A 23,744-nucleotide genomic window follows, 5' to 3' on the forward strand; every position below is an offset into this window, starting at 1 on the left:
TTGTTTATCACACCGTTTGTTCATTTCTGTGCTCACTCGTGTGTGTGTGTGTGTGTGTGTGTGTGTGTGTGTGTGTGTGTGTGTGTGTGTGTGTGTGTGTGCAGAGAGACGCTGGGGAGGGGAGTGTGTGTCAGTCATTCAGGGATAAATAGAGAGGCAGATCTCAGAGTTTGTCAGAAGGCTGACCTGACAGGGTCACACACAGGACCAAGCAGGAGCAGGACCTCAGCATTTGGACCCTTTATTACAAATGGAGACACATGAAGATGTTCAATACTGTTTTCAAGACAGAAACTCTTCTTGCAGAAAAGCTTCGCTATCGACATCTATCTACATAACACTGTATATCTTCTTCTCATTGATTTCAGCAGTTACAGTATTTTTGAACATACTGGTGATCTTCTCCATCTCTCACTTCAAGCAGCTCCACACTCCAACCAACCTGCTCATCCTCTCTCTGGCTGTGGCAGATTTCCTGGTGGGACTGATTGTGATACCAGTAACGACTGTAGCATTAATGGAACCATGCTGGGATTTTGGGGAATATTTCTGTGGGTTTTATTTCTACATCACTAGTTTGTGTTCGTCTTTATCTGTGGGCAGTTTGGTCTTGATATCTATTGACCGTTATGTTGCTGTGTGTGATCCCTTATTGTACCACTCTAAAATAACAATAACAAGAATGATGTGTTGTATATACATTACCTGGTGTTGTTCTATCATATACGATGCTGCTATTGTCAAAAACTTTGTAAATGTACTGGTACCCAGTAGGTGTTTGAAAGAATGTATTTCTCTAGAAGTGTCAGTCTTGGGTAATAGAATTGACTTTGTAATTACAATGGTTGTCCCGTGCTCTATTATTATAACACTTTATTTGAAAATATTTGTGGTGGCCATATCACAGGCCCGAAAGATATTTTCAAAAGAGGCTGCCAGTGTGTCTGGTGTTAAAACTATACAGGCAAATAAGTCTGAGAGAAAGGCAGCAAAAACTCTAGCTATTGTTGTTTTCACCTATCTAAGTTGTTGGATTCCATTCTATTTTTATGTACTTTTTTTTTTCATTGAAAATGTATCATTATTTATCATCAGCTGTCTGCCACTTGCTAATTCCTTAATTAATCCAATAATTTATGCTTTCTTTTATTCATGGTTCAAAGTAACAGCTAAACTTATTTTAACTTTGAAGTTAAGATTTTCATAGTTCCTATGTTTTTATTCCTAAATATGACACACATAGGTTTGATATGTTTTGTAATACATTTGTTGTAATTGCTTATTTCATGTAACAATACACTGACATTATTCATCTCAGTGTTGTCATCATAGATACATGTGGTGTTGATACAGAATGATTTGGATGGATTGGAACAGGGACGGCTTGTTCAATAGGGCGATATGGGCGACGCACTGCCAAACGGGAAAAGGAAGGGATTTTTTTTCTAATCAAAAAAAAAAATATATATATATATATTTTTTTTATAAATTTATAAAAAATTATATCACGGCAACAGCAGTTATCAGTGTTCACGTCTGATCTGCCAGCCACTAAATGTCAAATCAGGCTAAAGTCGTGCTTCAAATGGCCCCGCCCGTTTTTTGGGCGATTTCAGTCAGGTTGAAAATCGCCCAGAAGTCTGTCATAGACTCCCATGTAAAATCTATTTGTTTCACATTTCAAAGCTTTCAATACATTCTCTATGGGTGTCTGTGGGCATGCACTTACGCGCTTTCGTCATACATAACGTAACCACGAATGAACGTAACTAAGAAAAGACCAGGTAGCAGCCTCAATCAATTCACTACTACTATCAAAATGGCTAGGCTTCAGTCCAACTCGATTGTGTCTTTGAAAGAAGTTCCTTTTTGTCGGCGAACATATGAAGATAAATTGGCAACGAAACAATTAGGACCTCCCAGACCAAATTTAATAATTCAACAGGTGTCTACTAAAGGGGGGAAGTCCTACACCCGAGGATTTTCCAAAAATTGGTATGAACGGAAAACCTGGCTAGCAGGCTGCGATGTAGCTAATGCAGTTTTTTGCTACCCCTGCTTACTCATCCACACGGTGGAACTTCAACAGCAGAGTCGTGAACACTGTCTACGAGAATCGAGACGACCTCATAGAATGTTTTGAAGCCATCCGGACGGGTTCATTGGGTTCATTTGACCAGCTTACTGTGAGAGAGGCATCTGGTTACGTGAGGATGCTACATGATGAAGATTTTATTTTTTTCCTGCGGCTTTTTCACAAAATCATGCCCCACGTCGACATTCTGTACCAGAAGCTACAGAAGAAGGACATCGATGCTGTCTTTATCAAACGTGCCCTCGACAGCTTCACAAGCAGTGTGCAGGCCATAAGGTAAGATTAAACAATATCATTCGATCTTTCTCAAAGCAGAGCTTTATTTGAAAATGTATGCATGAAAGGAGACTGCATTTGTGTTTGAAATCACATTATTCTCATTATATATGGCCAGTGGTGTAATCTATCTTATTTTATATACTATGTGTACTGTGCAGTGGTGCTCATAAGCTTATGATCCCATGCTAAAGTTGACTAAAAAGAGGAATAAAAAAATAAAAAAATCATCTTTTGGAAATTGATCTTAATGACTTAATTAAAAAAGTTGGAAAATCCAACCTTTAAGGACACCAATTTTCTTTTCTTTTTTATTCCTCTTTTTAGTCAACTTTAGCATGGGATCATAAGCTTATGAGCACCACTGTATACTGTGCTGAACATCCAGGCTATGTGAGACACAAAGGCTAACTTAAACACTAAAGACTTTATGCATCCCTGCCCATTTTAAGTGGAACTTAAGTATTTGTACTATACATGGATACATTGCATATACCTGTGCATCACATAGACAACAATACTGTACAAAGCCAACAAACACATTGGTCTGTTTGCCTTCAGGGACTCCTCTCAACAGCAGCTGCAAGAAGCAACAGGAGCCAAAAGACCCAGAACAGCTTTGAGAGAAGAGGAGAAGCAGAGGCTGTCTGAAGAGGTCTGCAACACCATCCTGGATCACACCAAAGAAAGGTTCTCTTTCTCTGGCCACCTTGTGAGTGCTACCTTACTGCAAGCAGACATGTTTGAAAGGTACTGCCATTCATTTCCTGATGAGGCTCTGAATGCCACTGTGAATGCATACCCCATGCTGAGCAAGGCAAAGCTCAAGACAGAACTATCTCTGATCTATGAGAATCCTGAATTCAAGGGAGGCTGTGGTGCACTGGCACTGTACCAGGTTCTCATGAGCTACAACCTCCAGGAGACGTTCTCTGAGACTGTGACTCTGTTGAACATCCTCATAACTACTCCCATGACAACAGCTGAAGCTGAGAGATGTTTCTCAACTTTGACACGAGTTAAGACATTCCTGCGAAATTCAATGGGCCAGGAACGTCTGAATGCACTGGCCATGCTTTCCATGGAGAGGGAACTAGTCCTCAGCATGCCTGATTTCAATGAGAAAGTCATTGAACGCTTTGCTGTATTGAAACAGAGAAGAGAACAGTTTCAGTACAAGTAATGTAGCCTCTCTCTCTCTTTGTCCCTCCCTGTCTGTCTCTTTAACACACACACGCCCAAATCAGTTCACAGTTGATGTTGTTTAAAATAGTTTTTTTTCATTTTAAAAAAAGTAATAAAAATAAAAATCTGTTCATGTTCATTTTTACAAATCTATACAATTGGCCAGAATATGGTTGTTCATATTTACAAATCTATACAATTGGCCAGAATATGGTTGTTCATTTTTACAAAGCCATACAGATAGCTGTGTTTACCTTTTCTAGAAATTACTTTCAAATTCTGTTTTCATTCTTATTTCATTTGTTTATGGAAATGCATATTGTTTATGCAGTGTTGAGGAATGTGGTGATAACTTATTTTGATTTTGTAAGCCAACACTTTTGAGATCAGTCAATAAATGCTTCTGGTATTGACTTATATGCTGCCCCTGTCTTCATGTTGTTGCTGGACATATCTTTTTTAAAATGTGTGTAGGTCACCTAAATCATCAGAAAAATTGCCCCTCCTGAGAATTTTTTCAGGAGCCGCCACTGGATTGGAATGGGATGACTTGGAGAAGGCATATGAAGGCATGAGCTTGTTTTATAAAAGACATTGTAGTCATTTAGGGTTGTATATTCCAAATACCAAAGTCTGTGGTTGTTCCATGTTATTTAATGATATAAAGTAAGTATTCTAATAGTACATTCCGAGGACGTCAAGATTCCTTATATATGTTGTTTAACATCTCCCTCTAGTGGCTCAATTGTGACACAATGCCTTCATCAAGTGTGGTAGAGTTGAAATGTACAATAATGCATGATATCATATAACGTCCAAGTCTATCTCAATGGTTTATTGTGTAAGTAGTTGAGGGTAAAATGCAAGAATATGCAATCATGGTTAACACTTTATAGTGTTCAGTAATAATCCATTTGTAAGGCATTTACAGTTTGCTCACCATTTATTAATCATTACTCCCACATTTGTTAAATGTTAGTAAGCTAGGTATTTTCACATTTATAAATAACTACTATATGCATTAATGATGAAACACAACAGCGCAGGAGACGGCAGCAAACACTTCAACCTCAACATACTGGGTATGAACACTATAAAAGTTGTTTATAAATGTGTGAATAACAAGCTTACTATAAATAAATGTGTGTGTAATGATAAATTATGAAGAAAATATTTACTATTTAAAGCTTCAATATGTAACTTTTTGGGTGACCATTCCAAATTCACATTGAAATATGAGTTATAGAGCTGTCATTCTCATTGAAAGCAGGTCTAAGAAGCGGTAGATCTGTTCTATGTAAGCTATTACTATGTTTCCCATTATTAAGTTTAGTTTTGTACTCCTTGGCTGTGTTGCTGACGGCTGTGTAGATGGCTGAGTTACCTTCTTTAGAGCCTGTACCATGTACAAATCATTTTTGGATTTGACATCAAATGTTTAATATGAGGCGACATTATAGAATGCCACCTTTTATTTGAGGGTATTTTCATACATAAATTAGAACACCTTATGTATCTAGTCCCCCCATTTGAAGAAGCCATAAGAATTTGGACAACTTCACTTGTAGTGTATTAAAGGGAGTAACCCTTTAAACATAATGTTCAGTTAAATGATGTATTTAGATATTGGTTCCCTTACCCTGCAAGCAGTCTATGAACTGCTCTAATGAGTGACTACGATCCACCCTTTGGTTTTGGTAGTCACTGCCAACAAACACAAATGTTAGCATTTTCAGACAAAACACGTTACTACTTTCAGCACACTACTACAACAGTGTGACTGTTTTGGAATAAAATGTTCATATATTTCCATTAACATCCTCTGTGTTGTGTGCTTATTGTTTAACCATTGATATGTTCTAGGTCATTTTGAGACCTTAAGGAGCATCAGGTACTGCTGGAATGTCTACCAATGGCATGTCCATCTTTTTGTGAGAAATTACACTGGTCACTCAACGTTTATTAAGGATGAATAGTCCTCACTTTAGGGACTGCAACACAACATTACCAATGATTGGTAAATGGTTTACAAGGACATTTATTAAACAGCTTAAGAATTATCTTACTTACTATAAAAGTAATTTATAAATATGTGAACAACAAGCTTAGTAACACAAATGTGGGAGTCATTATAAATAAATGAATAAACTATTTCTTAATCCATAAAAATATTCTTTATTACAAGGTGTTATTATAAAGTGGTGCCCAATTTCTATATTCATTCAGACTCAACAGCATCTGAGAGCTGCTCTGGCATGACCCCTGACCTGGCAGCAATCTGACACTATGAATCATTAATGCATATAGTAGTTATTTATGAATGTGAAAATACCTAGCTGACTAACATTTAACATATCTGTCAGTAATTATTAATAAATGGTGAGCAAACTGTAAATGCCTTACAAATGGTTTATTACTGAACACTATAAAGTGTTACCCATGATTGCATATTCTTGCATTTTACCCTCAACTACTTACACAATACACCATTGAGATAGACTTGGACGTTATCTGATGTCATGCAACATTGTACATTTAAACTTTACCACACTTGATGAAGGCATTGTGTCACAATTGAGCCACTAGAGGGAGATGTTAAACAACATATAGAATGAATCTTGACGTCCTCGGAATGTACTATTAGAATACTTACTTTTAATCATTAAATAACATGGAACAACCACAGACTTTGGTATTTGGAATTTAAAACCCTAAATGACTACAATGTCTTTTATAAAACAAGCTTATGCCTTCTTATGCCTTCTCCAAGTCATTCCATTCCAATCCATCCAAATCATTCTGCATCAACACCACATGTATCTATGATGACAACACTGAGATGAATAATGTCAGTTAATTGTTACATGAACAAACAATTACAACAAATGTATTACAAAACATATCAAACCTATGTGTGTCATATTTAGGAATAAAAACATAGGAACTATGAACATCTTAACTTCAGAGTTAAAATATGTTTAGCTGTTACTTTGAACCATGGATAAAATAAAGCATAAATTATTGGATTAATTAAGGAATTAACAAGTGGCAGAAAGCTGATGATAAATGATGATAAATGGTCAATGAAAATAAAAAATATATACAAATAAAATGGAATCCAACAACTTAGATAGGTGAAAACAACAATAGCTAGAGTTTTTGCTGCTTTTCTCTCAGACTTATTTGCCTGTACAGTTTTAACACCAGACACACTGGCAGCCTCTTTTGAAAATACCTTTTTGGCCTGTGATCTGGCCACCACAAATATATTACAATAAAGCGTTATAATAATAGAGCACGGGACCCCATCCTTAAACTCCTCCATCCTTCCAGTCGAGAGAACGAAACAAGATTTGGAAGGAAGGCCTTGAGAAACTACAGGACAGATCACAGCATGTGTCATTTGGCCAGTGCATAAGAAAATTGACTGTCAGGCAGTTAATGAGATGGCATATCTTTAAGGTGGATGCACTAATGCATTCCATAGGAACATTACATAGACTTGTAAAAATGTCCATCTGAACTGAATTATGAAACAATTATTCAAGTTGAAGGAGCCAGTCACATTGTGGGGACACATAATATTTGGCAGACATCACCCTACAGTATTCTGACCAAAAAAAAATATTCTCAAAAAAATATTCTCAGCCCCATGGCAAAATGAGTAGAATGGCAGGAAACTTGTTTTAAAACTGCAACATTTTCTTTCCAAATGTGTAGAATTGCAAGAATTTACAGTGCATTCGGAAAGTATTCAGACCCCTTGACTTTTTTCACATTTTGTTACGTTACAGCCTTATTTTAAAATTGATTAAATAGTTTTTTCCTCCTCATCAATCTACACACAATACCCCATAATGACAAAGCAAAAACTGGATTTTATTTTATTTTTTTACATTTATAAAAATATAGAAATAGAAATATCACATTTACATAAGTATTCAGACTCTTTACTCAGTACTTTGTTGAAGCACCTTTGGCAGCGATTACAGCCTTAAGTCTTCTTGGGTGTGACGCTACAAGCTTGGCACACCTGTATTAGGGGAGTTCTCCCATTCTTCTCTGCAGATCCTCTCAAGCTCTGTCAGGTTGGATAGGGAGTATCGCTGCACAGCTATTTTCAAGTCTCTCCAGAGATGTTAGATCGGGTTCAAGTCTGGGGTCTGGCTAGGCCACTCAAGGACATTCAGAGACTTGTCCCAAAGCCACTCCTGCGTTGTCTTGGCTGTGTGCTTAGGTTCGTTATCCTGTTGGTAGGTGAATATTCGCCCCAGTCTGAGGTCCTGAGCGCTCTGGAGCAGGTTTTCATCAAGGATCGCTCTCTACTTTGCTCCGTTCATCTTTCCCTTGATCCTGACAGCTGAGTTCCAGAAAACAGACAGGGCAGCTATTCTGAAGTTGCCCATACCTGCATTTCCAGCTGTCTCTTCAGATGTAGAAGAGATACTGTAGTATGTGATCAGCTGAAGTGTGTATATGCACACTAAAAACAAATGGTTCCACATGGTGCCAGATAAGGGTTCTTTCTCTTGTAACCATAGCGGATCCCTTTTTGGTGCTATATGGAACCATTTTTGAAGGTTCTACCCTTTTTCTTTTTTTATCTTTTTTTTCACCATTATTTAACCCGGTAAACCAGTTGAGAACATGTTCTCATTTACAACCGAGACCTGGCCAAGATAAAGCAAAGCAGTGCGATAAAAACAACAACAACACAGAGTTACATATGGAATAAACAAAATGTACAGTCAATAACACAATAGAAAATCTATATACAGTGTGTGCAAATGTAGTAAGTTATGGAGGTAAGGCAATAAATAGGCCATAGTGCAAAATAATTACAATTTAGTATTAACACTGGAGTGATAGATGTGCAGAAGATGATGTGCAAATAGAGATATTAGGGTGCAAATGAGAAAAAATAAATAACAATGTAAATAACAATATGGGGATGAGGTAGTTGGGTGGGCTAATTACAGATGGGCTGTGTACAGGTGCAGTGATTGGTAAGCTGCTCTGACAACTGATGCTTAAAGTTAGTGAGGGAGATATGTGTCTCCAGCTTCAGAGATTATTGCAGTTCGCTCCAGTCATTTGCATTAGAGAACTGGAAGGAATGGCAACCAAAGGAGATGTTGGCTTTGGGGATGACCAGTGAGATATACCTGCTGGAACGCATACTACGGGTGGGTGTTGCTATGGTGACCAATGAGCTAAGATAAGGCGGGGATTTGCCTAGAAGTGATTTATAGATGACCTGAAGCCAGTGGGTTTGGCGACGAATATGTAGTGAACCCTGTTCTCAACCAGCTTGTAGGGCATGTTTTGACAATAGATTTAGAAGTGGATATGAAAAAAAACATCACTTGAACCTGATTGGTCAACTCCCCCAGCCCTCCTGCACCAATTAACATAATGTGTATGATTTTGGGTTGCTGCAGATCAGTGTTGTGGCACTCTAACTTTGCCCATTCAGAGGGCTGTAAGAAAACTCAACATCAGTCACCAAAGTTGTTGTGCAAAAGTCCGGAATTCAATTAGTGAGGGATTAATATAGCACAATTCCTGTCAGTAGAGACCTTGAATAGTAGGAATATGTAAATACAAAAGTTTCAATGTAAAAAGGTTCAAAAGCAAGAATTTCGTAAAAATGTGCTTAACGAGGCGGTTGATACAGTGACTTTTTCCACATTTTCTTAGGTTACAGCCTTATTCTCAAATGGATTAAATGAATGGTTTTCCTCATCAGTCTACAAACAATACCCCATAATGACAAAGCGAAAACTTTTTTTTTTGCAAATTTTGGCAGATAAAAAAACAAGAACCTTATTTAGATAAGTATTCAGACACTTTGCTATGAGACTCGAAATTGAGCTCAGGTGCATCCTGTTTCCATTGATCATCCTTGAGATGTTTCTACAACTTGATTGGAGTCCACCTGTGGTAAATTCAATTGATTGGACATGATTTGGAAAGGTCCCCAAGAACACAGTGGAACCACCAAGACTCTTCCTAGAGCTGGCCGCCCGGCCAAACTCAGCAATCGGGGGAGATTTGCCTTGGTCAGGGAGGTGATGGTCACAGAGCACCATAATTCCCCTGTGGAGATGGAAGAACCTTCCAGAAGGACAACCATCTCTGCAGCACTCCACCAATCAGGCCTTTATGGTAGAGTGGCCAGACAGAAGCCACTCCTCAGTAAAAGGCACATGACAGCCCTCTTGGAGTTTGCCAAAAGGCACCTAAAGGACTCTCAGACCATGAGAAACAAGATTATCTGGTCTGATGAAACCAAAATTGAACTCTTTGGCCTGAATGCGAATAGTCACGTCTGGAGGAAACCTGGCACCATCCCTACGGTGAAACATGGTGGTGGCAGCATCATGTGTGGGGATGTTTTTCAGTGGCAGGCACTAGCAGACTATTCAGGATTGAGGGAAAGATGAACAGAGCAAAGTACAGAGAGATGAAAACCTGCTCCAGAGCTCCCAGGACCTCAGACTGGGGTGAAGGTTCACCTTCCAATAGGACAACGACCCTAATCACACAGCCAAGACAACGCAGGAGTGGCTTCGGGACAAGTCTATGAGTAGCCCAGGCAGAGCCCTGACTTGAACCTGATCGAACATCTCTGGAGAGACCTGAAAATAGCTGTGCAGCGACGCTCCCCATCCAACCTGACAGTGCTTGAGAGGATCTGCAGAGAAGAAAGGGAGAAACTTCCCAAATACAGGTGTGCCAAGCTTGTAGCGTCACACCCAAGAAGACTTGAGGCTGTAATCGCTGCCAAATGTGCTTTAACAAAGTACTGAGTAAAGAGTCTGAATATTTTTTAATTTACATTTTTGTCATTTAGCAGACGCTCTTATCCAGAGCGACTTACAGTTAGTGAGTGCATACATTTTTCATACTGGACCCCCGTGGGAGTCGAACCCACAACCCTGGCGTTGCAAGCGCCATGCTCTACCAACTGAGCTACAGGAGGCCTATGTAAATAGATTATTTTCTTTTTTTTTATACATTTGCTAACATTTCTAAAAACCTGTTTTTGCTTTGTCATTATGGGGTATTGTGTGTAGATTGATGAGGAAATTGTTTTATTTAAACCAAAAGGCTGTAACGTAACAAAATGTGAAAAAGTCAAGGGGTCTGAATATTTTCAGAATGCACTCAGTAAAAAGTACGGTGGAAAAAGAATAGGGAAAAAGAATCTATTTTTTATAAAATAATACTTATATTGGTGAAAACTATGATTTCATTGTTGACAAGACACTACATTAGGCAACATATATTGGTTTAACAACATTTCATGACCCATGGGATTAATGAATCAATATTCTGACCTTAGATCGCCTGTAAAATAATGCCTATAATAGTAATAAAAACTGCACTTTGTCATATATTATCTCAACATGTAGTCTGAACATGTGGGAAACATTGTGGAAGGACCTGGATTAATTGAAATTTAAGAAAACCAACACCACCTGAATACGCATTCATTTAATACATACATATGCAATTAACGTCATTTATTAAAATGTGACATCAGTCCTCATTTAACAATGCTTACCTGCATACAGTATAAAAGCCATTAAAGCAGACCTAAAGTAATTTTTGTAATATTGTTGAGATGAGTAAAAATGCTATGCAAATTGCCATTCTAATATGGTATCGCTGGTATGACCCTCTTGACTTCTCAACTGCCTGGTAGAGTAAACAGCAAGTTAAAGAAAAACACTTTTGGAAATTCCTGTTTGAGTTGTCAGTAACAGGAATTTAAGATGAAATAATTGTTTCTACATGTTTTTCTAGAAGAGACAGTTAAAGAGATAATTGAAACCTTTATGGTGCTATAAATAACCCTTTCCTAAGTTTCTAAAAAAGGTTCTGGGAACTAGTGACAGGTTGCCAATTATCAAAGCAATCAAATATTTTGCATAGATGGAGCTCCAAACAGAGGTTGTGTTTCTGAAAATGTTTCAGCAATAAGCTAGCTATCATAAGATACAAAACTAACGATGATAATCACCGAATACAGAGTTTATTCCTTCGTAGACACACAAATGTGCTCAAATAGCGATCAACGAAACAGGCTATCCAATAATACATAGGCACAGTGGGAAATCTACCCAGGCAACAATAAGTTACGAGCAGCTCCACCAAGCTACACTACTCTCACAAATAACAATCACCCACAAGGACAAGGGGGCAGAGGGAACACTTATACGCAGACTAATTAGGGGATAGGAAACAGGTGTGATTGACAAGACAAGACAATTGTGATGATGATTGGGGCGGCAGTGGTTAGTAAGCCCGTGACGACGAACGCCGAAGCCTGTCCGAACGAGGAGGGGAGGCAGCCTCGGCCGAAGTCGTGACAGTACCCCCCACTCCCCTTGACGCGCAGCTCCAGCAGCGCGCCGACCCCGGCGTCAGGGACGACCAGGAGGACGCGGAGCGAACCGAATGGCGACGGTGGAAATTCCGCAACAGGGAGGGATCGAGGATATCCCTCACCGGGACCCATCACTGTTCCTCCGGACCGTACCCTTCCCACTCCACGAGGTACTGAAGGCCCCCCACCCGACGCCTCGAATCCAGAATGGAATGGACCGAGTACCCCGGGGCCAGCCTCGATATCCAGAAGAGGTGGAGGAACCTCCCGCACCTCAGACTCCTGGAGCGGACCAACCACCACCGGCCTGAGGAGAAAACCATTAAACGAAGGGTTAATACAGTAATCAGGGGGAAGTAATAACCTATACGTGACCTCGTCGATTCTCCTGAGGACTTTGAATGGCCCCACAAACCTCGGGCTCAGCTTCCGGCAGGGCAGGCAGAGGGGCAGATTCCGGGTCGAGAGCCAGACCCGATCACCCGGTACGAAGACCGGGGCCTCACTGCGGTGACGGTCAGCGTTGGCCTTCTGACGATGCACAGCGCGCTGGAGGTGAACGTGGGCAGCGTCCCACGTCTCCTCTGCATCCCGAAACCAGTCATCCACCGCAGGAGCCTCGGTCTGGCTCTGATGCCACAGTGACAGAACCGGTTGGTAACCTAAAACACATTGGAATGGTTTTAGGTTAGTAGAGGAGTGGCGGAGAGAGTTCTGGGCATATTCTGCCCATGGCAAGAACACAGACCACTCCCCCGGCCAGTCCTGGCAGTAGGACCGCAGCAACCTACCCACATCCTTATTTACCCGTTCCACCTGCCCATTTGACTCAAAGTGGAACCCAGAGGTCAGGCTGACCGAGACCCCCAGACTTTCCATGAACGCCTTCCAAACCTTGGACGTGAACTGGGGACCTCGGTCGGACACTATATCCTCTGGCACCCCGTAGTGCCGGAAGACATGAGTAAACAGGGCCTCCGTAGTCTGCAGGGCCGTGGAGAGACTGGGCAGAGGAAGGAGGCGGCAGGACTTGGAGAAGCGGTCCACAACGACCAGGATGGTGGTGTTACCTTGGGAGAGGGGAAGATCAGTCAAAAAATCTATACTAAGGTGAGACCATGGTCGTTGTGGAACTGGTAACGGTTGTAGCTTACCCGCCTAGGTGCCTTACTCTGGGCGCACACTTAGCCAAGGTAGGCCACCAGTACTTTCCGATCAAGCAGCGCACTGTACGACCGATACCTGGGTGACCAGAGGAGGGTGACGTGTGTGCCCAGAAGATCAGACGATCACGGATAAGAGCAGGCACGTACCAAAGCCCAGTTGGACACTGCGGTGGAAATGGATCTGTGTGTAATGCCTGCTCTATATCCGCGTCCATCGTCCATACTACCGGCGCCACAATGCAGGAGGCCGGGAGTATGGGTGTGTTGTCTCTGGGCATCTCCTCTGTGTCATATATTTGGGACAGTGCGTCTGCCTTCACGTTCTTCGTACCCGGAATGTATGACTGTGTAAAATCAAACCGGGTTAAGAATATGGGCCACCTGGCCTGGCGAAGATTCAGCCTCCTCGCTGCCCAGATGTACTCCAGGTTACGGTGGTCCGTCCAGACGAGGAAAGGGTGTTTCGTCCATTCGAGCCAATGCCTCCACACGGTCAAGCCTCGGACAACAGCCAACAGCTCCCGATCACCAACGTCGTAGTTCTGCTCCTTAGAGAAGAAGGTACAGGGGCGGAGCTTGGGTGGCGTGCCCGAGCGTTGGGACAGGACAACGCCTATCCCTACCTCGGATGCATCCACCTCCACTACGAACGGTAGTGATGGATCGGGGTGGGCCAGTACCGGAGCTGAGGTGAACAGGCCCCGCAGTTTCCTGAAGGCCAGGTTAGCCTCAGCAGACCAGCGGAGCCGTGACGGCCCACCCTTCAACAGGGATGTAATGGGAGCTGCAACCTTGCCAAAGCCCCGGATAAACCTCCGATAGTAGCTGGCAAAGCCAAGGAAACGCTGCACCTCCTTAACCGTGGTTTGAGTCGGCCAATTACGCACAACTGAAATGCAATCTCCCTCCATCTCCACACCTGAGGTGGTAATGCGGTATCCGAGGAAGGAGAAGGACTGCTAGAAAAACATACACTTCTCTGCCTTGGCATAAAGGTAATTTTCCAACAGTCGGGCCAGCACTTTGCGAACTAGGGACACTTGCTCGGCGCGAGTAGCGGAATACACCAAAATGTCTTCGATGTAGACCACCACACCGCGACCAAGCATGTCCCGAAACACCTCGTTCACAAAGGACTGGAAGACGGATGGAGCATTCTTTAAACCATAGGGCATGAGGTATTCATAATGCCCTGTGGTTTTGCTGAATGCTGTCTTCCACTCATCCCCCTCCCGAACACGCACCAGGTTGTATGCACTCCTGAGATCTAGTGTATTGCTAGTAGTATGGGTTGGGATTATTGCCGCATTGAAAACAATTGGGAACTCGGACCTTGGAACTCTGAAATCTCCGACTTCCGATAAAAGTGTCTGCTAAATGGCATATTATTATTATAAGACAACAGTGACCCATCCACTTACCTAGATGTGGCTGGGGGGTGGTTATAGCATTTCTTTCACATGACCCATCAATTTAGACAAGTGTGTCTAGGTAAGAATCATCTAATAATTATATAATATTTATACAATATGGACACTTTTTTTTATATATTTCTACTATGCAAATATGCAAGTAAACATTTCACTGTACCGTTTACACCTTCGGTATCATGTACATTTGAGAGACGGTAATGTGAAGAACAACGTGAGCTACACCAAAGTCAGATTAGGATATAGGCCAAGGACTAGATACAGTGTAGTTTTGCTACTACTTTCACCACTTTTAGTCTTGAAATCTTTGGTTGCTTACTACCCTACCTTACTCTGTTTAGCACATGGTCTCACGTGAACCCTTAAAGATGTCCTCCCGAGTGGCGCAGTGGTCTAAGGCACTGCATCGCAGTGCTAACTGTGCCACTAGAGATCCTGGTTCGAATCCAGGCTCTGTCGTAGCCGGCCGCGACCGGGAGACCCATGGGGCGGCGCACAATTGGCCCAGTGTCGTCCAGGGTAGGGGAGGGAATGGCCGGCAGGGATGTAGCTCAGTTGGTAGAGCATGGCATTTGCAATGCCAGGGTTGTGGGTTCGATTCCAGTATAAAAAAATAAAAATGTATGCACTCACTAACTGTAAGTCGCTCTGGATAAGAGCGTCTGCTAAATGACTAAAATGTAAATGTAAAATGTAAAGAGATGGGTACGGCTTAATTAAGAGGGTGTGGAAGATGCTGGGTGTAGACAAAGAAGAGCTCTCCAGTAGGTGTACCAAAACATTCAAGGGCCATTTTCTCAAAAGTGGGGTTACAAGTTTATCAACCTTCAAAGCAGAATTACTTTCCCATTGTTCCTCAACTGCAGTGCATGACATCCCATTTTTTAACTCTCTACTTTTATCCAATGTAAAAAACACTATTTCAAATTTTACTACATAGGACCGAATCGAGCCGGTCGGTCACATTTGTAAATGTTAGTAAGCTAGCTAGTTATTAAAACATTTATAAACCACTTTTACAGTATGTAATAATTATTCATCTGCATTGCTTATGGTTTGGGGTTTTAGGCTGGGTATCTGTATAGCACTTTGTGACATCTGCTGATGTAAAAAGGGCTTTATAAATACATTTGATTGATTGATTAATTCATAAGATCATAAGATGTTTAATAAATATCCTTATAAACCATTTACTAATCATTTGTAAAGTATTTTTGCAGACCCTAATCTAAAGTGAGGATTATTCATACTTTCTTAATACTTTAGTATAAATGTTTTGAGTGACCAGTGTAATTTCACACAAAAAGATGGACATGCTATTGGTAGACATTCCATTAGTACCTGATGCTCCTTAAGGTCTCAAAATGACCTATATCATATTCATAGTTAAAGAACAAGCACATATACTGAACGTTTTATTCCAAAACAGTCACACTGTTGTAGTTTATTTACATTTACATTTTAGTCATTTAGCAGAGCGACTTAAAGTTAGTGAGTTATTATTATATTATTATATATTATATTATTATATATAACATGATTATTATTATATATATATTTTTTTTTTCATACTGGCCCCCCGTGGGAATCGAACCCACAACCCTGGCGTTGCAAATGCAATGCTCTACATCCCTGATCCCCTAGTGTGATGTGTAACTTCAGACTCTCTATACTGAGTAAAATTATGTTTTTAGTCCGAAAATGCTAATATTAACGTTTCTTGGCAGTACTTTTCTACCAAAACCTAAAGTGTGGATTGCTGTCACTCGTTGGAGCAGTCCATAGACTGCTTACGAAATAAGGAAACAATTAACTGAATAGATCATTTTGCTTTACTATCCCATTACGTTTCAAGAGTTACTACCTTTAAAACCCCCTAGAGTCGAATGACGCACCGGTGCGTCAATTTAAGTTACATAACAAAAAAATCCCCATCAAACCTTCAGTTTAAGCTAGAGATATCTGTTCAATCCACTACTTCCGCCAGTGTCACACTTCCGCATCTACGGTGAAAGGTTGCAGAGCTAAAGCGAGTTTGTCAGACCATGAGACATCCCGAAAACTGGTCTTCTCACGGAAACGTCTGTAGTGTCCGAGCCATTTGGGCTACAAACTAATGTGACCCCACAAGACGGCGGTTCATAAGAACAAGGTCAAGCAGCAGACATTGGGGACAACAAAGCTACAGACCGGCAGAGGGCGAAAACGACACTCTACTGACCGGGATGACCGCCAACTCATTCGAATGTCACTCAACAACTGTAGGATGACATCAAGTGACCTACAAAAAGAATGGCAAATGGCAGCTGGGGTGAGGTGCACAGCGAGGACGGTTCAAAACAGGCTCCTAGGGGCAGGGCTGAAGTCGTGCAAAGCTAGAAAAAAGCCCTTCATCAATGAGAAGCAAAGAAGAGCCAGGCTGAGGTTTGCAAAAGACCATTTGGATTGGACCGTAGAGGACTGGAGTAAGGTCATCTTCTCTGAAATTTGGTGGAGGATCGGTGATGATCTGGGGGTGCTTCAGCAATGCTGGAATCGGGCAGATTTGTCTTTGTGAAGGACGCATGAATCAACATTGACATTTTAGTCATTTAGCAGACGCTCTTATCTAGTGCGACTTACAGTTAGTGAGTGCATACATTATTATTTTAGTTTTTTCATACCCCCTGTGGGAATCGAACCCACAACCCTGGCGTTGCAAACACCATGCTCTACCAACTGAGCTACATCCCTGCCGGCCATTACCTCCCCTACCCTAGACGACGCTGGGCCAATTGTGCGCCGCCCCATGGGTCTCCCGGTCGTGGCCAGTTACGACAGAGCCTGGATTCGAACCAGGATCTCTAGTGGCACAGCTACCACTGCGATGCAGTGCCTTAGACCACTGGGCCACTCGGGAGGCAGCCACGTACAAGGTTGTCCTAGAAGAAAACTTGCTTCCTTTTGCTCTGACATTGTTCCCCAATTCTGAGGATTGGTTTTTCCAGCAGGACAATGCGCCATGCCACACAGCCAGGTCAATCAAGGTGTGGATGGAGGACCACCAGATCAAGACCCTGTCATGGCCAGCACAATCACATTCCAGAACAAACTTCTGGAATGTGATCAAGACGAAGTTGGATGGTCACAAGCCATCAAACAAAGCTGAGCTGCTTGAATTTTTGCACCAGGAGTGGCATTAAGTCACCCAACATCAATGTGAAAGACTGGTGGAGAGCATGCCAAGACGCATTAAAGCTGTGATTGAAAATCAGGGTTATTCCACCAAATATTGATTTCTCAACTCTTCCTTAAAGTTAAAACATTAGTATTGTGTTGTTTAAAAATGAACATTAACTTATTTTCTTTGCATTATTCGAGGTCTGACAAGCCTGCATCTGTTTTGTTATTTTGACCAGTTGTCATTTTCTGCAAATAAATGCTCTAAATGACAATATTTTTATTTGGAATTTGGGAGAAATGGTGTCAGTAGTTTATAGAATAAAACAAAAATGTTAATTTCACCTAAACACATCCCTATAAATAGTCAAACCAGAGAAACGTATATTTTTTTCAGTGGTCTCTTCATTTTTTCCAGAGCTGTATATACAGTACCAGTCAACAGATTGGACACACCTACTCATTAATACAGGACACACTTCAAAACCTTGTTTCTTTATCTTAAAAAAATTGTCAGATTATAACCCTCCCTGCCACTTACCCACTGTCACCCCGAACGTCTTAGACTCCAGAGAATATATTTTAAGGCAGAGTAAAAAGTGCGGCACAGCGAAGCAAAGTGTGAAAATAGTCCATAGGTTATATATGTCAACCTGAATTTCAGTAGTAATGAAGGAATAGAAATCCACAGGAGAAAAACTGGTCGGTTCATCAGATGGTGTGTAGGCTATATCTCCCTGTTTTATGATTAGTTTGTGTTTGCAAGGTTGACAAAATTAGCAAAACATTTACATTACTGTAAGAAAATCGAATTAGCATAATGTAAAAAATACCCATACAAATATGTCTGTTTAAGAGAGATATCTGTTTTTCTTGCATGGGCTGCATCCCAATCCACCACATCCGCCGATATCGGCATCTGCCAAAAATCGGTCTGTAGCATCCGAACGGTCTCATGAACACAAACATGTCAGTGATTTTGCTCTACGACCCCCACAAGCATCACAGGACTTCTGTCTGTAATGTCCGAACAGTTTGGGCTACACACTAATATGACCCCTCTGTGGAAAGGTGAGTATGTTTTGCTCTAGGACGCCCACAAGCCTCACAAGCCACACCTGAAGGTAGCCTGGTACCAGCTTAAAACATTTATGGAAGTATATATGGAAGTAGTTTAGTGCCCCCCAAAAAAGGGGTGAAATATGTGTAAAAGAAATACAATCGTAATTATATCTCTCAGATATAGGAAAGCCTTCAAAACAAATTTACTTCAGATTAATTTTTTTACTATGTGTTTTACCATGTATTAATCTGTTATTCAATGCGTTTCTATGGGCTAATAGCAGTAAGACCAAATTCAATGTTTTTATAAATGTTTTTGATACCTAAAGGGGTCATAAAATTCTAAATCAAAGATAAATTATCCTTGGTATGACGATCTTAAAACAATTCAATGTGGAGCGGAGAAGTTGAGCCTCATGCTTCAACGCTCTTAGTTGTTGCAGATATTGACCCACTATGCTGTTTACTTTCTGCATCTACGTCAAATTGCTGAGTCTACCTTTAAGGAGCATCAGGTACTGCTGGAATGTCTACCAATGGAATGTCCGTTTTTTTGTGAGAAATTACACTGGTCACTCAAAACATTTATAAAGTAGTAAGAAAGTATGAATAGCCCTCACTTTAGATTTGGGACTGCAAAATTATTTTACTAATGATTTGTAATTGGTTTATAAGTACCTATATTAAATATATACTATTAAAGATGCACTCCGCCATTTCCCGGTTGCAAATATTCTGATAGTTCCCATAATTTCAATTTATGTGACGAAACAAGTAAGTTAAGTGTAGAGAATCATTGTACCATCTAAACCACTGTGAAACACATTTTCCATATCAGAAAATATTGTATTTTCGGCTGTTTGAAGCTGGTTTACCAAACCAAAAGTAAAAGACTCAAAAACTAAACTTAAGAACGGGAAGCATAGAAATATGCACATAGAACAAATCTAATGCTTCTTAGACTTGCTTCCAATGAGAATGACAGAGCTATAACTCACATTTCTATGTGAATTTGGTCGGGTTGCCCAGAAAGTTACATATTGCAGCTTTAAACAACTTATTAATTATCTTAAGGATCATTATTAAATACTTTTCTTACTCAAGAGACCATGTTTGTATGCGGCTTTAATAATGCAAGTTTTTTTTTTACATTGTTTGGAAACTGATATGTAACACAAATTAATGCCAAAATAACATGTAAAACAGGCCAATTATTTAATCTGTAGTTTTTTATTTATTTATTTTTAGCTAAACAGGTAGGGCTCAAAACAGGTGGGGCTCCCCACCTGCCCTGAATGACGGGTCGCCACTGACTGTATGACAGAGTCCATGGACAGCCACATCATATTTAGCTTATGTTGATTGTGTCACGGATCCCCCCTGTACTGCTGCTCATTCCGTTCACCAGCTCCGGAGGTCTACGTCACCGGCCTTCTAGGCGTCACTGACATGGATCATTACCACCAACCCCGGACTGTCTTGTCTCATTACGCACACCTGGTTCCCATTCCCCCTGATTAGTTTGTGTATATATATGTGCCCTCTGTTCCCCATTGTCCTTGACGATTAATGTCCGATGTCCGTTGGTCTCGTGAGTACCATGTATTGTGCTCTGGTTATTATGGGTCTTGTCTCGTTTATTTGTTTGGAGGTTTACACCTAACTCTTTTGTTTGGGTTACATCCCAGTGTTATATATATGTATGTTTTTGGCTTCGTACCCGTTCTTTTTCATGACGTACCTTGTGTTGGGTGGAGTAATTAAAAGCCCTACGTATTCCTGCGCCTGTCTTCAAATCATTATACAACGTGACAGATTGGACTAAATTGTTTTTGGTATATTTCAGTTGTCAATGTATTAGACTAAGCATAGGTGATTTGATGATGTGAAATGTTAAAGTTGAAATGGTGCTGGAATAGTGGAGGCAGCTCCTGTTTTCGTTGAGACTTGCAGTAACTCTCCGTGGTTCTACACTGAACAAAAATATAAACTCAACATGTAAAGTGTTGGTCCCATGTTTCATGAGCTGAAATTAGAAATCCTAGAAATCTTACTACGCACAAAAAGCTTATTTCTCTCAAATTTTGTGCACACATTCCTTTACATCCCTGTTAGTGAGCATTTCTCCTTCGCAAAGATAATCCATCCACCTGACAAGTGTGGCATATCAACAAGCTGATTAAACAGCATGATCATTACACAGGTGCACGTTGTGCTAGGGACAATAAAATACCACTTTAAAATGTGCTGTTTTGTCACACAATGCCACACAGATGTCTGATATTTTGAGGGAGCGTGGAATTGGCATGCTGACTGCAGAAATGTCCACTAGAGCTGTTGCCAGAGAATTTCATGTTAATTTTTCTACCATAAACTGCCTACATCGTTGTTTTAGAGAATTTGGCAGTACGTCCAACCGGCCTCACAACTGCAGACCACATTTATCCATGTCAGCCCAGGACCTCCACATCTGGCTTCTTCACCTGCGGGATCGTCTAAGGGGGGATGGGGGGTGGGGGGGTGCTGATGAGTATTTCTGTCTGTAATATACCGCTTTTGTGGAGAAAAACTCATTCTGATTGGCTGTGCCTGGCTCCCCAGTGGGTGGGCCTATGCCCTCCCAGGCCCACCCATGGCTGCACCACTGCCCATTCATGTAAAATCCATAGACTAGGGCCTAATGAATTTATTTAAATTGACTTATTTCCTTATATGAACTGTAACTCAGTAAAACCTTTGAAATTGTTGCATGTTGCGTTTATATTTCTGTTCAGTATGAATCAATAGTTGTTTAGTAGTCCGAAAATGTCGGAAACATTAACTTGCTTGACAATACTGTAGGTCATAACTCCGGAGCCAGAGCAGTCCGCTCCACCGGGGTCTAGTCCAGATCCGGTCAGCGGCTCTAGTCCGGAGCCTGTGCAGTCCGCTCCACCGGTGCCCGGTCCAGCTCCGGTCAGCGGCTCCACTCCGGAGCCAGAGCAGTCCGCTCCACCGGTGCCTAGTCCAGCTCCGGTCAGCGGCTCCACTCCGGAGCCAGAGCAGTCCGCTCCACCGGTGCCTAGTCCAGCTCCGGTCAGCGGCTCCACTCCGGAGCCAGAGCAGTCCGCTCCACCGGTGCCTAGTCCAGCTCCGGTCAGCGGCTCCAGTCCGTAGCCTGTGCAGTCCGCTCCAGCGGTGCCCGGTCCAGCTCCGGTCAGCGGCTCCAGTCCAGACCCAGACATCAGCCCCTCTCCAGGTTCGTTGTCTCCCACACCAGGGTCCAGACAGGGCTTGGTACTTCGTGGGAGGAAGGAGAGGGGAAGCAGCGCACCGAGGTCCAGACCAGACCAGGGGTGCAACAGGGAGGTGGAGAGTAAGTGGTCGTCACGCCCTGAGCTGGATCCGCCTCCGAGGCGGAATGCCCACCCGGCCCCTACCCTGTTATGTTTATATTGTGCGGTCGGAGTCTGCACCTTTGGGGGGGGTACTGTCACGCCCTGACTCAGAGGACGCTTGTATGTTGAGTCAGGGTGTGTATTTTCCATGTTGTACAGTCTAGTGTGTATATTCTATGTTGTGTAGTTCTATGTTTTATATCTAGTATGGGTATTTCTATGTTGGCCGGTGTGGTTCCCAATCAGAGGCAGCTGTCGCTCGTTGTCTCTGATTGGGGACCATACTTAGGCAGCCTATTGGCACGATTGAGTTGTGGGATCTTGTTCCATGTAAGATATGTTGTTTGTGTCTACCTTGGACTTCACGTTTCGTTTAATGTTTTGTCAAGTGTCTATTAAGTTTAAATAAACATGTATGCATATCACTCTGCGCCTTGGTCTGACCCGTCTATGAACGAACGTGACACAGGCAGAAATCTGTCCGGTATGACCTAGCACTGTGATAAAGTCGCTCTCACTACACTGGAAGTTAATAGGAATACTACTTTAAGATCGCGACAATGTCTCATACATATCAGATTTCAATATTGGCCGATGTCATAACTCGGGAGGATGTCTTCTCTCGAATGAGCCATTGATCATATTTTAGTGATATTCCTACCTCGAGAAATGTGTAATTTAACGGAGGGTCTAGCACATTTTTCCTATCAGTCTGCCTCTTTAGTCCAGGGTGCATTGCATGGTGCTGTTGCCAGAGATATTATAGAAAGGAGATAGGAATCCAATGAATGAAGGAACGTATACCGCCCCACCCAGCCGACTGTCAACCAATCGCGTTCACATTGTCTTGCTGCGTCATGCGGTTGCTGAGCTAATCGTCACTTAACCCCTTCTCTGTATGTCGAGAAATGTGCCTATTCTCCTCAAAAGTACGTAATGTCACGATTCCAAAGCTACACGATATTACAGATAGCGAGGTCATTAAAGATTTGTAATGTTGTACTTCCTGTTGACGAAATACTTGCTAATGTTGGGTTTTTAAGATAGCGCCCAATAGACTCCCATTCACTCTATGAAGGAGGGCGCTCCTTGTCCCAGAATCACCCAGAATGCACCGCGCAGCCCATTGACAATATATGGACAACGTTTCCCATCTCCTCACAAGTATATCTGCGTTGTGAATGTTAGACTCCAGTCTCTGAGGCACATCGATCTGCAGGTTGAACATGGTGAAATTGTAGACTCCTAAATTGATAGTGCAGTTTGCTTAGGCGATTTTAAAGCGAACTAGCTACTTTACATGCTATTGATATGTTTGTACAGGCAAATAAATCTGTACAGGCAAATACGTCTGAGAGAAAAGCAGCAAAAACTCTAGCTATTGTTGTTTTCACCTATCTAAGTTGTTGGATTTCTGTTTTCTTTTTTTCTTTATCAAATTTAGATTCATCATCACTTTTCATCAGCTTTCTGCCACTTGTTAATTCTTTTATCAATCCAATAATTTATGCTTTCTTTTATCCATGGTTCAAAGTAACAGCTAAACATATTTTAACTCTGAAGTTAAGGTTGTATAGTTCCTATGTTTTTATTCCCTAG

The 23,744-nt window shown here is 41.6% G+C and overlaps 1 protein-coding gene across 1 annotated transcript; it reads left to right on the forward strand.

The window, feature by feature from the left end:
- Positions 1-250: 250 nt before the first annotated feature.
- Positions 251-23,744, forward strand: LOC311118957 (trace amine-associated receptor 13c-like; the record flags this gene model as incomplete). The annotated part of the gene is made up of 2 exons (XM_084193705.1): positions 251-1,097; positions 23,590-23,744. 2 exons carry the CDS (start codon positions 251-253, stop codon positions 23,742-23,744), a joined length of 1,002 nt encoding a protein of 333 aa, XP_084049831.1.

This window comes from Coregonus lavaretus (genome assembly GCF_964263955.1).
Source record: "Coregonus lavaretus genome assembly, contig: HAP1_SCAFFOLD_520, whole genome shotgun sequence".
NCBI classification, from domain to species: domain Eukaryota; kingdom Metazoa; phylum Chordata; class Actinopteri; order Salmoniformes; family Salmonidae; genus Coregonus; species Coregonus lavaretus.